Genomic DNA, 18998 nt, shown 5'->3' on the forward strand with positions numbered 1-18998 from the left:
AAAAGCAATTATTTTTTCTTTTTCTTCAAGTGCAGGGGTGAGGCTAATTCACAGAGACAGTGTATCATTTCACTAATATATAATTTATTCTAATTATATTTAGAATACCAAATATACTCAGATTACCCACAAGTATCCTTTCCTCATTCTTCTAGGGACACTTTCTGGCCTGCGACAGAAAGATGCCCTGCAGTGGAGAGGTCAGGAGACCCCTGGGGGGTGTCTTGCTGGAATTAGCAGATGCCAACAAAAGCAGAAAGCTTTCTTCAAACTGAAATCACTTTGGTCCAGGTAATGTTCAAGATCACAGTGTAAGAAAACTCAGATAATGAGCTGGAGACATTACATATCTCTTTCCCCATCACTTCTTCTTCAATCAGTGTTTATTAGTAGCCAGGTTGGTGGGGGAGGTTAAAATCAAATAGCAGAAAATGATGTCTTTTGATCGACTCTCCTTTTTTCCTTTCAGAATTGTTCTGGGGGATGAGTTGGGAAATAGATCATTGATGGGCTATTGTCTGATAGGAATTCAAACCACATTCTATCATCAGATGAGGAAGGTTAAATTAAAAAAAAAATAGAGGATTGGAAACTGTGAACTATAGCCTCTAATTCATATCTGATAACTCGGCTGTTTTTGTGATGGAGCATTAGAGACAGAGACATGTGGCCCAGACCATCTAGCCTCTTCATGGATGAAATCAAGGTTTTTCTAACTTCCAACTGTGAGTCAAAAGCAATCAGGAGTCAAGGTAAAATCTCCTTGTTTTTCGAGTGCACTCTAATTGGTGGGGGAGTTCTTCTGCCCATGCCGAGGTGTCTTGGAGTTATACATAGTCGTACTTGGAAGGATGAGACTGTACCTCGTCCTCTGTGCGGGCACCCCCATCGTATATCTTCTTGTTTTTGCTGTTGGGCCCAAAGCCAGTGCTGGCCTTGAAGCCTCCCGGCTTGTAGCCGACGTTGTGGCCCGAGGCATGATAAGACACGGCTTTGTAGCTGAGAGAAAAAGAAACATTCCGTGACCACAGATGTATTTGATAAGACGGAAAGCCACTCCATTTCCCCTGGAATGTCTCTGTTTTAGCCCTGAAAGTGTCCCAGGAAACCCTTAGCCCTGGGCAAACTGAGACAGGTGGTCACCCCCAGGCTTTGAGACACCAGCTTTTCTGCCTCTGCATTGGAGCAGAATTTCTTGCCTTGTATTAAGCCAGTCATTAGTGACCAGTGAGTTCCCGCTGTTAATTAAAATGAAGCTGAGCCAGGGGCACCTGGGTGGCTCGGTCGGTTAAGCGTCCGACTTCGGCTCAGGTCATGATCTCACAGTCTGTGAGTTCGAGCCCCGCGTCAGGCTCTGTGCTGACAGCTCAGAGCCTGGAGCCTGTTTCAGATTCTGTGTCTTCCTCTCTCTCTGCCCCTCCCCTGTTCACGCTCTGTCTCTCTCTGTCTTGAAAATAAATAAACGTTAAAAAAAAAATTAAAAAAAAAAATGAAGCTGAGCCAGAAACAATGTCCAGGGGAACATGGTTAGGCCAAAAAAAAAAAAAAAAAAAAAAAAAAATCCAAGAATTTGTGAGTGCAAAGGTACCTACATGGAGCCCATCTCTTCTAATCTGCACAGTTTATGGGTAAGCTGACAGAGGCCCAGAGAAGGCAAATGACTTGTTAGAACTCACAGGACTAGTTAGCACAGAACTGGACTAGGATTGAGGTCTCCCAGCTCCGAGCCCCTTTATGGGGTTACAGTGGGGTTTCTCTGCAGCAGTACTTTGGCATTTTGGAACAGATGCCTCTTTGTTGTGAGCGCCTGACCTGTGCATCGGGCAAGGGTTAGCAACATCCCTGGGCCCCACCCACTAGATGCCAGGATCACCCCCACCCCACCCCAAAGCTGCAACAATCAAGAGTGTTCAGTTGTTGCCAAATACCCCGTGGAGGGCAGAATTGTTTTCAGCTGAGAACCACAGTTACAGAATACTGGAGTCTGAAGGAACCTGGAGGGAGACTTTTCTCTCTCAAACAGGATTATTCCTAAATCTGCTCAGCTGAAATGTTCCTATTCTGTTCTTTAGGTCCCCCATAAAAGAGAAGGCTCAGGATCCTTCAGTTAATAAAGTTCTTCAAAAACCCAGACTGATCCTTCTGGCTGCAAATTATACTTTAAAATGGACTCAGATGAAATGTCTGATTGCATTGGGATGGGGAGACTCACGTGGTTTCCTCAGGCACCAGGCCCCGGCAGGCAATGCACATCATCACACCCCCAATTAGCGTTAGGCCTCCAGCGACCCAGCCCACGAACAGGGCCGAACCAAAGGTGTACCTGAGGGGGGAAGTGAGGCCATGAGTATGGGTGACTCCACTCTCAGACTCTACCCGCTGTGCCTGGCCATGCCCATCCTCTCTGTCAGCCCTTCTGGGGGTTCCACACCTACCCCTGACCATGCTGCTGAATGCTTATTTGGGTCACAGCCGACTGAACAAGGGACCCTGGAGAACAGAAGTGGGACTGAAGCTAGTCAGTAAAACGGCTGTGGGATTTTCGGGCCCCTGGCATCACTCAGGCATGGAATTAATTATAAGTCTCTACTCTCAGAGAAACATCATTGGAAATCCCCCTTCCTCCCTATTGGCATTGGGTGGGGGGTGTCTTCAAGGTTTGGCAAGAGAAATTTGAGAGATATGGAAGCAGTCTGAAGTTATTATTTCTGAAGGAATTTTGGCCCCTCGAGTTCTTACTGTGGGCCAGTAAGCTCTCATCTTACCTAACTCAAGTAGCCCTGGCAGCCGTCCACACAGGTAGGAGCATTATCGTCAGGAAGAACTAATGTGAAGTGACCATTCATTCTTTCATTTGTTTACTCATTTGTTCAGCAAGTATTTCTTGAGCTCCTGCCGTGTGCCTGGCACTGCCCTGGCACTGGGATGCAGGGGTGACCAAGCCCTCACTTTCATGGTGCTTCTACTCCAGCTCACGCTGGAACTCAAACCTGTGGCGGTCTGATTCCAGTGCTGGTGCCCTTCCCTCCCAGGGGAACTCAGTCCCTCCATGGGACTCAGTTAGATCTGACTGGGATTGTCCAAGAACCAAGTCTCCTGAGAATAGAATAATTCTGATTCCACACGGACCTCTGTGGACAGTGGGGAGAGTGGCCAAAAACTTTTAGGATGTCACTGGGTATTTCCGTTGGTTAGAAAGTTACCAACTTTCCCTTCATCTCCAAGAGCCCCACAGAAAAGGACAGCTCAGCATGGCGGATACCTGCCCTTGGAGGTTTTCCCCTCATGTCCACCAAAGAGCATGGGGCTGTCTGTGGAACACCATGAATCACTAGTATGTTTAAAAGTCACCAACTAAGAACATTATACCAGTAGCTGGAAGACAGCAATGTGTGTGCAGACCTCCACAACCTAAGAAAATAAGATCCTTTAGATGTGCTTTAAAAGTACACACATTTTAGCAGGATCAAAGTAAGCAATATAAGCCTGATGACCAAGCGTAATGTAAAGGGAAAAGCTGGCAGACTGAGCTCAGGGCTTGAAAAAGTTCTGGAAGAACATTTATCTGCAGGCAGTTTTTACTTCCTTTGGACTTGGAAGTGACAGACATTTGTTTTGAAAGCTGTTGGTTTGGAATGAAGAACCCCATCCCACCCTGTTGGCCCTCCCCAGCGTGGCTAGGGGCTTAACACCTAACCTTTTCCTGGGCGTCCTCCTGAGAGGCCCCTGCGTAAATCTCCTGGGGGCAGTCTTGGTCCCTCAGCCCTGGCGCAGACAGAACCCCTGTCCTTGATACCTCTAAAGATGGTCGAGTGACCACATAATGTTAATGATGACAACCATCACTAGCATTTATTGAGCCCTTACTGACACTGTGATGGGCACCTTTATCACAATCTCATTTAATTCTTCCAACAGCCTCATTTTGCAGGATTTCTCACTCCCATTTTACAGAGGAGGGGATTGAGGTTTAGAGAGGCTAAGTAACTTTTCCAAAGACCCAGGAAGGACACAGGAGCTACTGAAATTCAAATGCAGATCCTTCTGCCTCCAAAGCCTTCATTGTTCATCATTAAGCTAATACTATCTTCTGGGCAAGGGGAACATGGGGACTGAGGTCTCCTTCTTTCACTCAGATCCTCTTGGTCAAGGTTAGCAAACTTAAATACCTAACTAGGACAGCTAAGAAATTTAAATGAGTGAAGTGGGGAAAACCCCCACAAGCATAATGATAAATGGCCTCAGCGTTGGGACATTTGAGAGTGGTGGGATAAACTGGAGAGGGTAAGCTCTTGCTAAGAGGCAACTATTTTGCAGCTGCAGAGATTGTTGCCATAGAAAGTGAGGGCCCATTACTGCCGGATCTGATGTTTTTCTTTTACAAGGAGCTGGAAAAACGGATTGCATACGTGTGTGTGTGTGCGTGTATGTGTGTGTGGTGTGAAATATCCTTGAAACACTAATGGCGCTTTGCCCATGTCCCTTATGTCCTTTCCCCATTTCTGTGTTTCTTCTTCAGCTCCTGTGGTCTTTGCCTTTGCCTGCTGGCCCCCATGTTTTCCTTTGGAGGTCAGGTTTTGATTTAGCCACTGGAGCCATTTTGCCCATGTGCACAGAGGCTGATTGGTGCTGAAGTATGAAAGTTTGGGAGTCAAGACAACTCTGAGGTATGTTTCATGCCCCACAGCTCCCCAGGATTGGGCTGAGTCCCAGAATTCATTGCAATTACCCTCTTCTCTGTCCTGGGTGCCTCACTCCCTACCCGGTCTCCCCTTCCTTAATATATCACTTGCACATGAAACCTCAGAATCTGTTTTTCAGGCTCTGTGTTTGAGTAACCCAACATATGACACTTCTAATTTTTAAAAAGTAGTGAATAATTCAGGTTATAAAATGAAGTGTTTAGGCTAATACAAAACACCTCACAAGCTCTGAATAGCATGAAAGCAGGCACTTTGTAGCTTGGGTACCCTTAACACGGTGTTGGCAGAGGATGGGATGCTGGGACCAAATGGGGTACCAGAAAGCCCATCAGTTCACTGTCAAGACCTTTCTTGGCAGCCATGTTGTCTTGTGTGACTTCTGGGTAGAGAGGATGAGAAAACAGAAAGAAGGGAAAAACTGCTGCCCATCTATGGAGGAAGGCACTCAGTGAACATTCTAGAATCTTATAGTCTCAATCTCAGGACTGAAGTTGCCTGACCGAGGGATGGTACAGGTTGTAGGGAGATGGTGTGAGAGGATGATGTGGGTATTAGCACTGTGTGCCAGTGGGGTGGGTGACTCCTCTTGGCAGGGGCAGTGACACAGGTGCCCAGATACTCTGGGTAAGGTAGGCTCTTCTAAGTAGGCTGACCAACCATCCTGACTTGCCCATGAGGGAGGAGTTTCCCAGGACGTGGGACTTTTAGTGCTAAAACTGGTAAAGTCCCAGGAAAACATGGTCAGCGTACTTCTAAGTTGCCCTTATAACCAAAAGACCATGGGAAGATCACAGAAGAGGATGAGGGGAGCTTATGGGGATCACTTCCTTCTCATTCTTGAAACAAAGCAGGAACATGGATGGGGACTGGAGTTCCTGGGAGCCAGAAAGTAATGGATTTATACAACCTCACCCCCTGTCTGTATCCCACGATGGTGTGGCTGGAGAAATACCAAGTGTATCCACTCCAGAGATGATGGGTCACTTAGATATGATATTTACATCACTGTCTCAGAAGAAGGTTTTTTTCTCCATCAAGAATTTACTGCTGCTTCTTGCTTTGAAATATGTCCCTTTGAAGTGACTAAATGAATATAGGTGTTAGAGTTGCTCTTCCAGCGTTTAAAAGTTCTACCCTCCTTCAGACACCAAATTATAGTGGGGTTTCGTCTCCCTCAGCTAGACTGTAACCTCTGTGAGGATGGGGAACTTGTCTTATCCCCAGCTTTCAGAACAGCTCCTGGCTCACATCAGGTGCTCTATACATTTGTAGAATGAATGAATGAATGAATGAATGAGAAGAAGAGGCAACTGTACAAGGAAGAAACATAACATTACTCTTCTCACCTATACTGCACCTTTCTCAGTTCTACTCAAGCTTTCACCTGTCCCTAGTCAGGTTCCCGTCATGGTCTGGGGATGTGGGTTGATGCTCATTTACATGCCTGGGCTAATAGTGCCTGTTTCATTGCCACCACAATGGGGCCTGTGTAAGCATGTTAGATAAATACTGTGAACTGTCACTGTATTTCAATGCAAATGTCAGCTCAGCCTCAAGTCATAGCACCAAGGATATTTTACTGAAATGAAGTTTATGAATTTACAGATCATTGTTGATTTACGATATGGCATGGTTGCCTCTGATAAATTTTTGCTATTTCAGGCACTGACAGTCACAATTAGGCATATGTGTTTAATAGGATTTTTATAACAATATTCACCACAGGATACTAAGACTAGATTGGAAGCTTACCTGGTCTGAACAGTCTGCACCATCCCACCCATCCCAGTGTACATGTTCGCTGTAGACATCCAGAAGTTAGTAACCAGCATGTTGGCAAACACAGATACTCCAGCAATTGCACAGAGACCTGCGGGCAAAATACAAGAAAGCGCCAGAGTCAGCTTTAAAGGGATCACAACGTTTCTGAGGCAATGTATGCTGAAATGAGTTTAGATGAGCAGGCTGCGAACATTCCATTCATATAACAGAATAGCTAATCCAAGCATTGATTATTGAATTCCCACTATGTGCTAGACATTATGTTAGACTCTCTTAGAGTGTTTAGATTCTCTTATCTCTCTAACTGTGGAGGGATTTGTATGTGTGCAGAAAGAGATTTTTCCATGCATCTTGGGACAAAGGATTAGTAATACAAATATTTTGGGTTTGGTCCTTCGATGGTGTCAAGTGCTCTTTCCTTAAAATCATTTTCAAGAATCTTGCCGAAATAATGTCTTTAGGGACTGACTCACATGGCTACCTTAGGACTGAGAATTTCTTATAATAATCAGATGGCAGCTAAGGGGGACCTTAACATTCATGATCATTCTGTAGAGCATAATTGGGCTCTAGTCTCAGATCTTGAATCCCAGTGTGTAAAGTTCTGATCCATGTTCAAACTGTGTTCATTAGGGAGAAACCATGTTTCCTCTGCCAGAATAATTTTACTTTGACATTCCCAGAAAAGCATTTGAGAGAGGGAACCCTGGCTGCTTGTTTACCTGAGATGATAAACATGATCCCAGAGGTCAGTGTCATGTTGGCTTTGGCAGAGTCCTCCATGCTGCCTATGCGGATGCACTTCAGGGCGAAGATGGACACCAGCAGGCCAATGGCACCCAGGACAATGCCCACGATCATCAGGGCTCGCACTGCCTGCAGCATGGCTATGGGGCAAGAGGCAAGACACAAGCAGACAGATGAGACCACCTCTGCATGACCACCAGGCTTTAGTTTAATAAAATAAAGCAACCACAATCAGCCAGCATCCAATTCCTGAGAAATAGCAAGTCCATAAAATGTGAACCTTGTCATTGCCAGGGGATGTGGAATTGTGAGAAATGCAAAACCACCACATACAATCCTCTGATTGTTGAAGGACCTGCATGTACACAATTGTCTGTAGAATGACAAAATCATGAACTGTTGGGAGTAGGGACAACCAATGGATAGCTATTTCATTTCCTCATTTTAAAGCCTGATAAGCTGGGGTCTAGAAAGAGGAAATAGCTTGATTAAGGTGACATGAAAAATTACTGATAGAGCTTATAGTAAAACTGCGTGACTTTGGCTTCTATCCCAAACATCGTCCTCCTCTAGTCTTTTCATATGGGCTCAATGCTTCATATTGTTGCGTCCGCTTTAGAAAAACCCGATATTCATTCATAGCATGTGATGAAGCAAGGTTACTAGGTGATATACTAAGGGCACCATGTTTTTGCTTGTTTCCAAAGGGACTACTATAGTCAGGGTAAGCTGTAGGTTTTGGGTATATATAACAGACTGCTATATCATTCACAGGCCTTTCAACATGACCAGCTGATCAGCAGTTCCCTTCTCAGGAAGCAATGGGAGCTGTAGATCCTGCTGGGACTCTCCCCCAGTGCCTCCCCTCCAGATAAATCCAAAGTGGTTTCTAGTGTGTCCTTAATGTGCACTGACTCATCTCAACAGTTTTTTTCTGAGCCCCTATGACTAGGCACAGGGATGACAGTAATTAATAGGTCAGCCATGGTCTCTCCGCTCACGGATCTTATGTCGAAGTGGGGAAAAACAGTCATTAAACATGCCCGCTACAAGCATAATGCATTTACAAAAGAAAGACAAATGAGTCTTGGTGTTTTCCAGAGGGAAAGGCCCCAAGTGTGGGTATTTCTGGTGGAGCAGAACTGAAGAATTGTGTGAAGCAAAGCAGAAAGCTCTGTCTTACCCTAGTTATCAGAGCCAATTGCTACTTTTGATTGAAAGCTATAAGTCGCTTTTCAGACATGAACAAATCCGGTCCACATTAAAAAACCCCTGCAATGTCGGTGATATGATTACCTTCATTTTATAATTGAAGAAATTGAGACAGAGAGGTTCAGGAACTTGCCCGAGGACATATTTTGAGGGACAAGCAAGAGCTGGGGATCAAACCCAGAACTATCTCCAAATTGTTTTTCCCATCACAGTACATTCCTTTGAGGTACCTAATCCTGGAAAAACAGGCTGCCATCAGGGTACAGGGATCTGTAAGCACCTAAGAGAATGTATCCTCCAAACTCGGAGACTCAGCCATGAAATATCAACCTCTAAAATGGATGCTAAAAATGTATAAAGAAATATTATCTAAAAATCATCTCAGGGAATAACATGTCCTAGGAGATTTTATTTGTGAATGTGGCTCTCAAGACAAGGACGTCCTGGGAGGAATTTCTCTCTAATCTCTCCAGGAAGATTTTCATCTCAAATATGGCCAATATCAATGGAGCTGCCAGCTTATTCACTCTAAGGTGTGTATCACAAAGCAACTTGTCATGATGGAAGAATTGGGAATCAATGAAGTATACTGAAAAAGGAGAGGCAGATCATTCAGAATTCGTTAAAGAGCCTTTGGCATTGTCTGAGGAATGGAGGCCCTGTCAACTTTCTCTCCGTGGAGGTGATGGCATCCAGCCACTCTAGTTCTATGCCGCTTGATTCTTATTCTCTTCCCCTGAAGCAACTTCTGATTTGAACTTTGCTTCTCTGCTGAGAAGAGAATTCTACAAGCAGCTATGTAATCAGTCTTGGTCCTATTAGCAACTATATTTGCAGGATAAATATATTGGTTTATGGTGTGGATCAATCCTCTAGGATCTGACCATTCATCCCTGGAAGAATTGAATTGATTAACATTGGCATCTTGAGATTACAGCTGAGTTCTGATGCTAGAGCTGTGGTGACCCCAGTTGGGCAAAGAGAACCAATGAGGGCCTTGGAGTTGCCCTTGGATCCACTCTTAATGTAGGAGGGCTCTAGAGGGCCACCTTTGTTCTCTAAAGCCTTGCTCAATGGTTTTGCTGGCCCCACAGGATACTGGGAACAAACATTCTGTTCATTCCCTTATTAACAAATGCAAGCGTGTGTCATGTACTTGTGTATTCATTTATATTTTTGTGTTTTCACTCAGCACATGTTGGTATGTGCTCATAGTCATATGTTACATAATCATATAACTCATCCATGAATTCATTCATTCATTCATCAAGTATTTTTAAGCTCAAATTCTCTACAAAACCCTATGTCAGATGTTGTAGAAGATATAAAGTTTCATGAAAAATAGTCACTGCCTTCAAGCACTTTACAATCTGGGAAGATCATATTTTTACTGGAAATCTTGAACCTCAAATTTCTTTTCACTTTGAGAGTATCTATTCTCAAAGTTGCTTATGATGTGGTTCTAGTTCTCTTTAACACATACAATTATACTACTACAAGCATGGTTCAGGACAGGTATGGACAGGACATTTGCTGGGCAGCCCCAGGCTTCAGGAAATATCCTCCAGGCTATACTGATGTGAATGTTACTACCAGAAAACTGGACATATGGAAAGAGGAAGGTGCTTGACTTTCTCTTCATCTTGTCCTCATGGGCCTCTTGTGAACTTCAAATCCACCCAGAAACTTGCTGGAGATTTTAAAATCTGCTCTTGTTCTGACATTTTAAGCCTTAAGCTATTCAGAAAACAAAATCATTTATCCCTTTTGAGAAACACCTGGCAAGGCATCTGGTTAAAACAACCAAAACCAACCAACCAACCAACCAACCAACTAACCAACCAACCAAAACCAACCAACCAATCAAACAAACTAACAAAAACCAAATAAACGATATTAACTAAGTAGGATAAAGGATGTCCTTTCCTCATTCTATAACAAATTAACATTTCTCCTGGACTCTCAGCAAGGGTGGGGCCATTAACTCTTTAGACTGAGTAGTTTTAATGTTTGTTCTTGAAAACACATCATGAGGTGGCCGTGGCTGAGGCACATGGTCTTGCCTGTCATTGCTGGATTAGAAGGGCTGTGAGATTGGCAAGTGGGAGGTGAAATCACTGTGGACTTGCCTGGTATGGAGAGTTGCTGTTGCTATGCCACAGGAGCCCTTGGGCACTGGAGCCTGGGCCAGCCTGTCCTGCTCAGCCTTTGCCTCAGGCTGTCAGATGCCCTCTTGTCTTTGCTGAGTCAGGTATGCATGGCAAGGCCTCATTTCCTTCCTGCTATCTCTTGACCTCTGGATTTCTGATGAACACTGGCACCTGCTTTGAATCAGGGGTCTACCCTCACCCTGAGCACATTTCTCTTAGCCCGTGGTTGGAAAAGACACAACATTGTTTTATAACTTGTGGGACCACTGTCAGAGTCACAATCCTGGGCCTGGATGCATAGATCAAGTTCTTCCTTGCTTCGGAGATCCCTCGAGGGGTGCTTCTGAGAGAGGGAGCTGTGATGGGGGCAGGTTCCAGGAAGTAGGAGGAAATGTTCTCTACCACTCATTGCTAGAACCACCCCCCCCATGTCTAGTAATGACCATGGAGATGCATGGGGGTGACCTGAACTTCCTTTCTAGCTGGAAGAATCTACCATCTGGGATTCTAATCTTCCATAGATAGGTACCCAGAGAAACTGCTCCCAAAGGGGGTAGGTTTCTCTTTTAGCCACACTGTCTCTTATTTGCTATTCTGAGCAAGAGGCACATAAGCTTATCAGCTGATAACAGGTGAGTCAACGGCTCTATAGACTGATTCCCTGCACCAAAGGTGTGACTACGGCATTCTTTCCAATGAACAATGAGGCATTATCAGACTTGAAGGGTGGGCAGGATTCAGAGCTGACAGAAGCAAACAGAAAAATGGGAACTCAATGTTCCCTCCCTGTTGCAAAATATCTTATTCCCCCAAACTAGCTATGGACTGACAGGCAAGGTGTCTTTGGGTGTGGTTCCCAACCCTGGTTGTACTTTAGCATCTCTTGGGGGAGCTTTTAAAGAAATATTAATGTTTTGCCTCCACCCCTAGAGACTTTCATTGAATTGTTCAATAACATAAAATTTCAAGGAATAATTTGGGAAAACAACCCTCAAGAGGCTCAGGAGGAGGTGCTCAGAGCAGGGAGTTGAGAGGAAAGAGTTCTCAGGGGCTGGCATCCCTGAACTAGCTGGGGTGTGGGTGTGAGGCTTATGAGACAGCAAATCACCAGGAGCCAAAGGCCTGGACCTGAGGCTTTTGTTGGTGGTGGTTAGAGAGGACCCATACCTCAGGCACAGCTTGGCTTCAGATTGGAGGCAGGGGAGGCTGATGGAGGAGTCCAAAGGAGGAGAGCCCAGAGAAGGGAAATCTGAGGCCAGGCCTCAGAGAAAAGGCCCTTCAGAACAAGGGTGAGAGGGCCTAGCTCCTCCTGACATCTCAGGGAACCAATATGGAAGTCCTTTGTGTCCCATGAAATCCTACAGAACGGTGTGATGCCAGGTAGGTGGCATTCGGCAAATCTTTTAACCTCACTGAAGCTGAATTTCCTCAACCCTGGAGCTTGATAGAGATATCTCTTGCACAAAGATGTTGTGAGGACCAGCTGCTGCTTGGCACCAGCATAAAACTAAGCCAGCCTCAACCAATGTCGGTTTCCTCCCCTTCCCTAAAGAGAAGTTCTCTTTCTTCAACCCCACATGGCTTTGGCTGGTACTAACTGTATAAACGTGAATCCTCTCATATGGTGATAGAATATGGTTGAGGATTTGAAAAAGCCATGCATGAGGGAGGATGAGGGGTGAGAGGGGAAGCAGATTGGAGAAGAGTAGGAAGCATAAGTCCTGGGCCAAGGCAGAGAGAAGATCAGGAAAAATGGACTTAAGATCTGGCTGGCAACGAGGAGGAGGGGCAGGTGAGACAGTGAGGGGTGAGGCGCCATCTTCATTGTCCTTCCTTTTTGATTCTAAGGTGGGGTCCAGCTATGTGACTCTGGCCATGTGTGTCTCCACCAAGAAATGGAGACCCCCCCCCCCACTGACTAGTCCACACTAGGGCCTGATGCTTTGCGTGTGACTGCCCTGCTGTCAATGCAACCGCCACCACAATCACAAGCTGAGGACGTGTTCTGATTCCTGCATCTGCATAGGGCAAGCGGTCACAGTTTACGCCTCAGGTACAGGTCCTCTCCGGCTTTGCAGATGTGTCCTCAGTTCTCTGTGGGATCTTCGGATGTACGTTAGTGGGGACACATTTGGATGTCTGTCCACATATTTAAAAAGGTATGTTTGGGCCAAAATAGATTTCTTTCTTGAAGAAAGGGGAAAGCAGCTTGACCAAAAACCAAGGGGCTCCCTCCGATTTCATTTCAAGTTTATCACTAACTTATAACCCCTTTACCTCTTAGGGCCAGTTTCTTCCACCAGACATCGGGGAAAGACAAGCTGGTTTCACAGGATCAGGAACACTGGACTTAATGTCAAATAGCCAATCGTAAGAAGAAACACACCAGGTGGCTCCTTTAGAAAGGGTACTGGAAAGCAGTTTGGTATTTTTTTTTTTTCCTTTATGGATTTGTGCTTTAGATTTTGTAGAATTGTTTCCTGGGTTAAATGTGGTTTCACTAAAACCGCCCATTCCTGGATGTGTAAATATGATTGGCAGGTTGATGGGACACTCTTTAGGTCTTCAGTGGCTGTTGGTTTTTCACATTGCTAGAGAAAGGGGGCCAATGTGGCCAGTTGTATGAAAGAAAACTCAAGACCTTTAGTGCCTGCAAAGAGGCTGGGAATCAGTGATGTGCCAGAACACAGGTAGCATGGGGGGACTGAAAGAAGAAAAAGAGTACCCTAAATAATATTTGGTTTGGGTATTTGGATTCATAAAAGACACTTGATTTTGGAGAAGAAAAAAAACCTGGAAGATCAAATGTCCTGTTTGAGAGATTTGGGTGGTGTAGACAGGGCAGTAATGACTGACTGACACCAAGAACCAGATCTGCTAAATGGATTGCAAAGCCCTTTCACACAAATACCTTATTGTGAGGCATTTCACAGATGGGGAGAGCAAGGTTGAGAGACCTAGCTGGCCAAGCTAGCCCTTGATCCCAGTTCATCTGCCTTTAACTGTAAGGCCCTGCCATGGCACCAAATTCAATCCAAATATTTGCAAACACATTAGAAAAAATATCACTTGCCTATAATGTCATCATGGGACCAGGGACATGAATTTGCCAGGTCTCTGCCTCCTCTTCACCCTGTTCATTGACAGCCTTCTGCTCTCCTCCCCCCACTGTCTCCAGGGCAGGGGGTGGGTGGGTGGGAAGGAAATGACACACAGTCATCCACTCTTTAAACTTGGTACTCCTAATTGTGCATTGTGACGATATGGCTATAAATGGGTCAAGGTGCAGATGTACCCTCTACTCTTAGCGTGCCCAAGCGCAGGCCAATCTCTTCAATTCTAAAGGCAGCTCCTTGTATCTGGAATGTAGAAGCAGGGCCTGAGCATGGGCAGGGCTAAAGACACAGACTTGGAAGCGTTTCAGCCTTGTGTTCATTTCCTGCATCTGATATCTCCTGTCCATGGGAGCTTGGGCACCTTACCTTGTCTCCATATCTGAGCCTCAGTTTCCACTTTTGTAAAAACAAAGCTGATACACATTACCCTGTATTGCTGTGAAGGTTCAACTGGTAGGTCTATGTGCAGTTCAAGAAATGGTCGGTTTTTATTTCTGGGCACTGTCCTTGGAGAATGACATGCTGCTCTGACTGTTTGGAATACAATGAGAGGGCGTCTTAGGCTATAAATTATACAGAGCTGGTCATATATAGGTAAATAGTCCTGCTACTACAACCATTTACCTCATTAATCTATCTGTAGGTTACATAATATAGCTAGTCGAATGGAATTAAATTATTCTATGGCTGTAAGTTCCAACTAAACGTGATACATTTTTATCAGATGAATGAAGGGTATGTGAGATTTTGCAAGAAAAGAGCTTATCCTTAGGAAGAATTGAATAATTGGCAGTGATTATTATGACTGTTAACTGAAGTATTACAATGGTATCTGCCTCATGCTTTTATAGTAACTTTAAAGCTTAATTCTCTGCTGCAGGCTGGTACTCCCCTGAGCTCTAGGTCAAAATTAAACTTTCAACCTTCCATTTCTGTCTCTGGATGTTTCACCCAGCTCCTCTGCTTCAGTCTCTCTTCCCTCGGCCCCTTGTCATGCTCAAGAAAATGTTCTCAGCAGCTGTTTCAGTGCCCTCTAGGTGCCAGGTCCTGAGTAGTTAATGTTACCCCTTTCAGCTTCCTCTGGAGCCCTACAAGTGTCTCTGGGCCACCCTCTGGCCTTCTCTCTGGCTGCTCCATCTTCTTATGTTCCTGCCTTCAGGTTTTGAGGGCCTTTTTAGCCTATTCCTTCTGGCAATCTTCCCACCCATCTCCTACATTAGTCAGCCAAATCTTAAGTCACCAAACAAATATTTGAATTTTGGGATGCCAATTTACATTGTAGTCACTTTTGCTGCACAAAAGCCTCGCTATTCTTTTTTTTTTTTAATTTTTTTAAATATTTATTTATTATTGAGAGAGACAGAGCACGAGCAGGGGAGGGACAGAGAGAGGGAAGACACAGAATCTGAAGCAGGCTCCAGGCTCTGAGCTGTCAGCAAAGAGCCTGACACGGGGCTCGAACTCACACACTGCGAGATCATGACCTGAGACAAAGTCGGACGCTTAACCGACTAAGCCACCCAAGCACCCCGAAGCCTTGCTATTCTTAAATCCACGCTGTTCTCCATGGCCATACATTAACAGTGATTTCAAGTATCTCCGTTTATGCATATTCAGGCCCAAGAAATGTTTTTCCTGGCTTTTGGTGGAATCCTGTTCCCCTGACTCAGACAGGCAGGACTGGGATATGACTCTGTGATGGCTGCCTGGAGCTTTTCAGCTCTTCCAACTTGCAAGCAGTGTCATGAGGGTGGATGTGCCCAATGTTATTAGAGTGCCTGGGTCTGGTACAGAGATCTGGGGGATCCTATTCAATTTAGGGATGTGAGGAGGCTTCACAAAGGAGGTCATATTTGGGCTGGACCCTGCATATGAGAAGATTCATGGAGATGGCAGTGGAGTGGTGGAGGGGGTACTTGGCAGTGGGAGAAATGGGTATCCAAGATCAAGCCCAGGGTAGAGTAAATAGACAGGGAGAAGCAGAGGCTGGGGGGCAGAGGAATTGTAAGAGATAAGTCAGGCAAGATGAGGGAGATAGGAGGGCATGGGTGTCAGGCAGTCATGTCTACACCTAATTAAGCTGCAAATGGGGGAACCATGGGAGGGTTTGGCTTTTAAAATGCCCGAGAGATGAGAACTGAGAACTGGCAGTCGGTGATTGGAAGATTCTACCCGATCTGCCATAGTCAAAGGAGCAAACACTCTAGAGAGATGAAGGATAGAAACCGGACTGAGAAAGACGAAGAGCAACAGGTGATAGTAAAATGTATTCTTTTCATTTGGTTGTCAGTGACCCAGGGAGAGACAGAACTTGACAATGATCAGAATCATGAGATCTTGTAGGAAAGGAGGATATAAGCCTAAGTGAGGAGGAGAGATGACAAGAAGAATAGGGGCTGATCAGACAGGATGGTGTGGGGCCCCATGTGTGGAAAGAAACAGAATGAGCAAGAGATTGGTAATGTGTGGTTTGGCCCTGAGCTGAGGTTATTGAGCATGAAGTTATGGGATGTCATGCCTCAATTTTGAATATGAGGTCAATCTTTTTCCTTCATTAAAACAATTTTTTTTTAACATTTATGTATGTTTGAGAGAAAGAGAGCACAAGCTGGGGAGGGGCAGAGAGAGAGAGGGAGACACAGAATCTGAAGCAGGCTCCAGGCTCTGAGCTATCAGCACAGAGCCCGACACGGGGCTCGAACCCATGAACTGCGAGATCATGACCTGAGCCGAAGTTGGATGCTAAACCGACTGAGCCACCCAGGCGCCCCTTTTATCTTCTTTTAATAGTTATAATGAGGTGTGACTCGACAGTCTATGGTCTTGCACCTCCTCTCTTCTGACCTCTCCCTTCACAGGAGAGCATGATCCCTCCTCTGCGCTGTCTTCCTGTGGCCAGGTCCCACCTGCCTTGCTTCCCTAAGCAGGTCTCAGTTAGTGATCCTGCTGGTCCTGCAATAGGAATGGCTTCCAAAATGCAGCAAAAACCCCAGTTCTGCTCTGTCACCCATCTTCTTTTTCTTTCCAAAAATGAAGACAAATTAGTTGAATTGCTTTTCATCATTCAATTTCAAGTGCTTCAAAGACTCTTAACAGTTTCATGCAAGTTTATTTCCATCTACCTGTTCATAAGGTGTTAGTTTCAGAGTGGCAAATCAAACACTGTTCGCTTCCTCACCAAACTCCTATCTTGGCCACTCCTTGGAGCCACTGATTAGACTGACCTTTTATTTTCTTTTTGCCCACCCTCTTTCTTTAAATACGAGTCGCTTTCATAATATCTAGAATGCAAAGTTCCTATGTGCATGTTTGAAATAATTATCTGTATTAAAAGCAGGGGTTTAACTTCATCTTCAGGGGTGAGAAGATGTCACATTTATAATTATATTTATATTATGAAATTACTATAATATAATTATAACTTATTCTGGCATGCACTGTTTCTTAGGAGTGCACACTAGAACCTCTTAACGCAAAGCAAAAAAAGGATATTTATAATTTAATGGCAATATGCATTTCTGACACTTTCAGAGACTCCAGCTTTTCAAAGCAAAATTGAATTGAATTGAAAATGAAATGAAATTAGTTCTCCATAAGCGTTTTGGGCTAGAAGAAAATAATTCACCAACCTACTTCCTTGCTCCCACGTATGTGCAGGCAAGAGCAAGTCACATGCACACACATGCACACAATTTTCTCCTTTGAGGACCATTAGTCTATTCTAGTATCATGAGCATGCTTGCCCTTACAACAAATCCCATTCTTTTCACCACCCGCAATTCCTTTGACTTGAGTATGAATTCTCCGATTTTCTCCAGGACGACTATAGCCCCCTTTGTCATGGGGCCAACTTCTCTTATTCACACCTTTTATTCTGAGCTGCAAGGGTCATACCCAGAGGTGGGGAGCGAGGCTCAGTCCCTGGTGTGATTTCTGAGGTCCTTCCTGGCTGCAGGGAGCGCAGACACCCCTCCCCAGCCCTCACCTGCTCGGGCCCCCCGTGCTGCCGGGCCTACCTGGAAGGCCCAGGATGGTGAAGTAGGGCCTGCACTCGGTGAACCCTGAGCTCTGCCTCACGCAGCTCCGCCAGAGCCCCTCGTACTGGAACACGGAGGTGACGGGGTTATCGTACAGGTCCTGGGTGCTCCACATGTCCATCCCCGTGGCGGCGATGCACCCCGCCAGGCCCAGGAGGGACAGGAGGAAGCCCACCACTTGGCACGTGGTGGTGGACATGGCCTCGGCCCCGCGCGCCCTCCACCCGCTGCCCGAGGTCTAGTTGCACCTTCCTCCTGTGCAGGGTGTGCGTGGGCCAGTTGTGCTCCTGAGCGGAGCTGCCCTAATCAGATGGTTTCCCTCAGCTCTTGGTGTTTGCTCACTGTGTTTTCCTTAGATAGTTCAGTTTCACTCTTGGTTCAAGGGCATTATGTTTTCATTTGTTAGGGAAGCGGCCCCAAGAGGCACTTGTCGGCCGAGCTGCGCAGGCCCAGCTGGTGTGGGAGCAGAGTGGTTGGAGTGGACACCCTTTCTGAAGGCCTTGCCAGCCTCCCTTGTCCGTGGCTCTGGCTGTGACACGAGCACGCCGGCCACCGCCTGGGTAGAAAGGTGACGAGTCCAGCGCCGCGGGCAGCCCCCACAGCCTTCTCCTCTAGGCTCTGCTCGGCAGAGAGTAATGTCGCTTAGGCTGACATCACTTAAAACAAAGGCCCCAGGAGTCTCCATCTTCAACCAGACTTTCACATTTCCTCCTCCACAGCTCATAAACTACTTTTCCTGCACGTCTTTCCATTGCACTCTTACAGGAATGGGTGGAGTACGTATTATTATCCCACACCCATATATTTTGAGTGAAGTGAGGCACAATAGATTAAGGAACTTGTCTAAGGGCCTTGAACCACAGATGCTTTAAAGTCAGTAAAGGCGGAGCTCCAGTGCCCACTCCCAGTCTGGTGCTCTTTCTCTATTTCCATGTGGAGAGGCAGGGGCAGGCATGGTTGTCCCCACGTTTGGGAACAGGAAGTCAAATCCAAGAGATAATGCTTTCATTTTACAGGTGTTGGAAATAGGATGAGAGGAAGCCAGACATCCTGCCGACCTCCACTTTACCTTTTCACTCATGCCACAAGAACCACGTGAAGATCACGTGGCAGACACAGAAGCTTCTAGAAAGGCCAAAGAAGGGATTAGGACTAGCTGGGCCAAAAGCCCTGATTTGGTTACAGAGAGACCTGGGATCTGCTCCTTACCCTGTTACTAATTCGTTTTGTGCTGGGTGATTTGGGGCAAAC

General features: G+C 45.6%; 1 protein-coding gene across 1 annotated transcript; it reads right to left on the reverse strand.

Moving 5' to 3' along the window:
* Positions 1–365: 365 nt before the first annotated feature.
* CLDN18 (claudin 18) lies at positions 366–18109 on the reverse strand. The gene is made up of 5 exons (XM_049628770.1): positions 17727–18109; positions 7208–7372; positions 6456–6573; positions 2213–2323; positions 366–999 (listed from the first exon to the last, which is right to left on the reverse strand). Exons 1-5 carry the CDS (start codon positions 17944–17946, stop codon positions 828–830), a joined length of 786 nt encoding a protein of 261 aa, XP_049484727.1. The 5' UTR covers positions 17947–18109; the 3' UTR covers positions 366–827.
* Positions 18110–18998: the final 889 nt, after the last annotated feature.

The sequence above is a fragment of the Panthera uncia genome, chromosome C2 (genome assembly GCF_023721935.1).
Source record: "Panthera uncia isolate 11264 chromosome C2, Puncia_PCG_1.0, whole genome shotgun sequence".
NCBI lineage: Eukaryota > Metazoa > Chordata > Mammalia > Carnivora > Felidae > Panthera > Panthera uncia.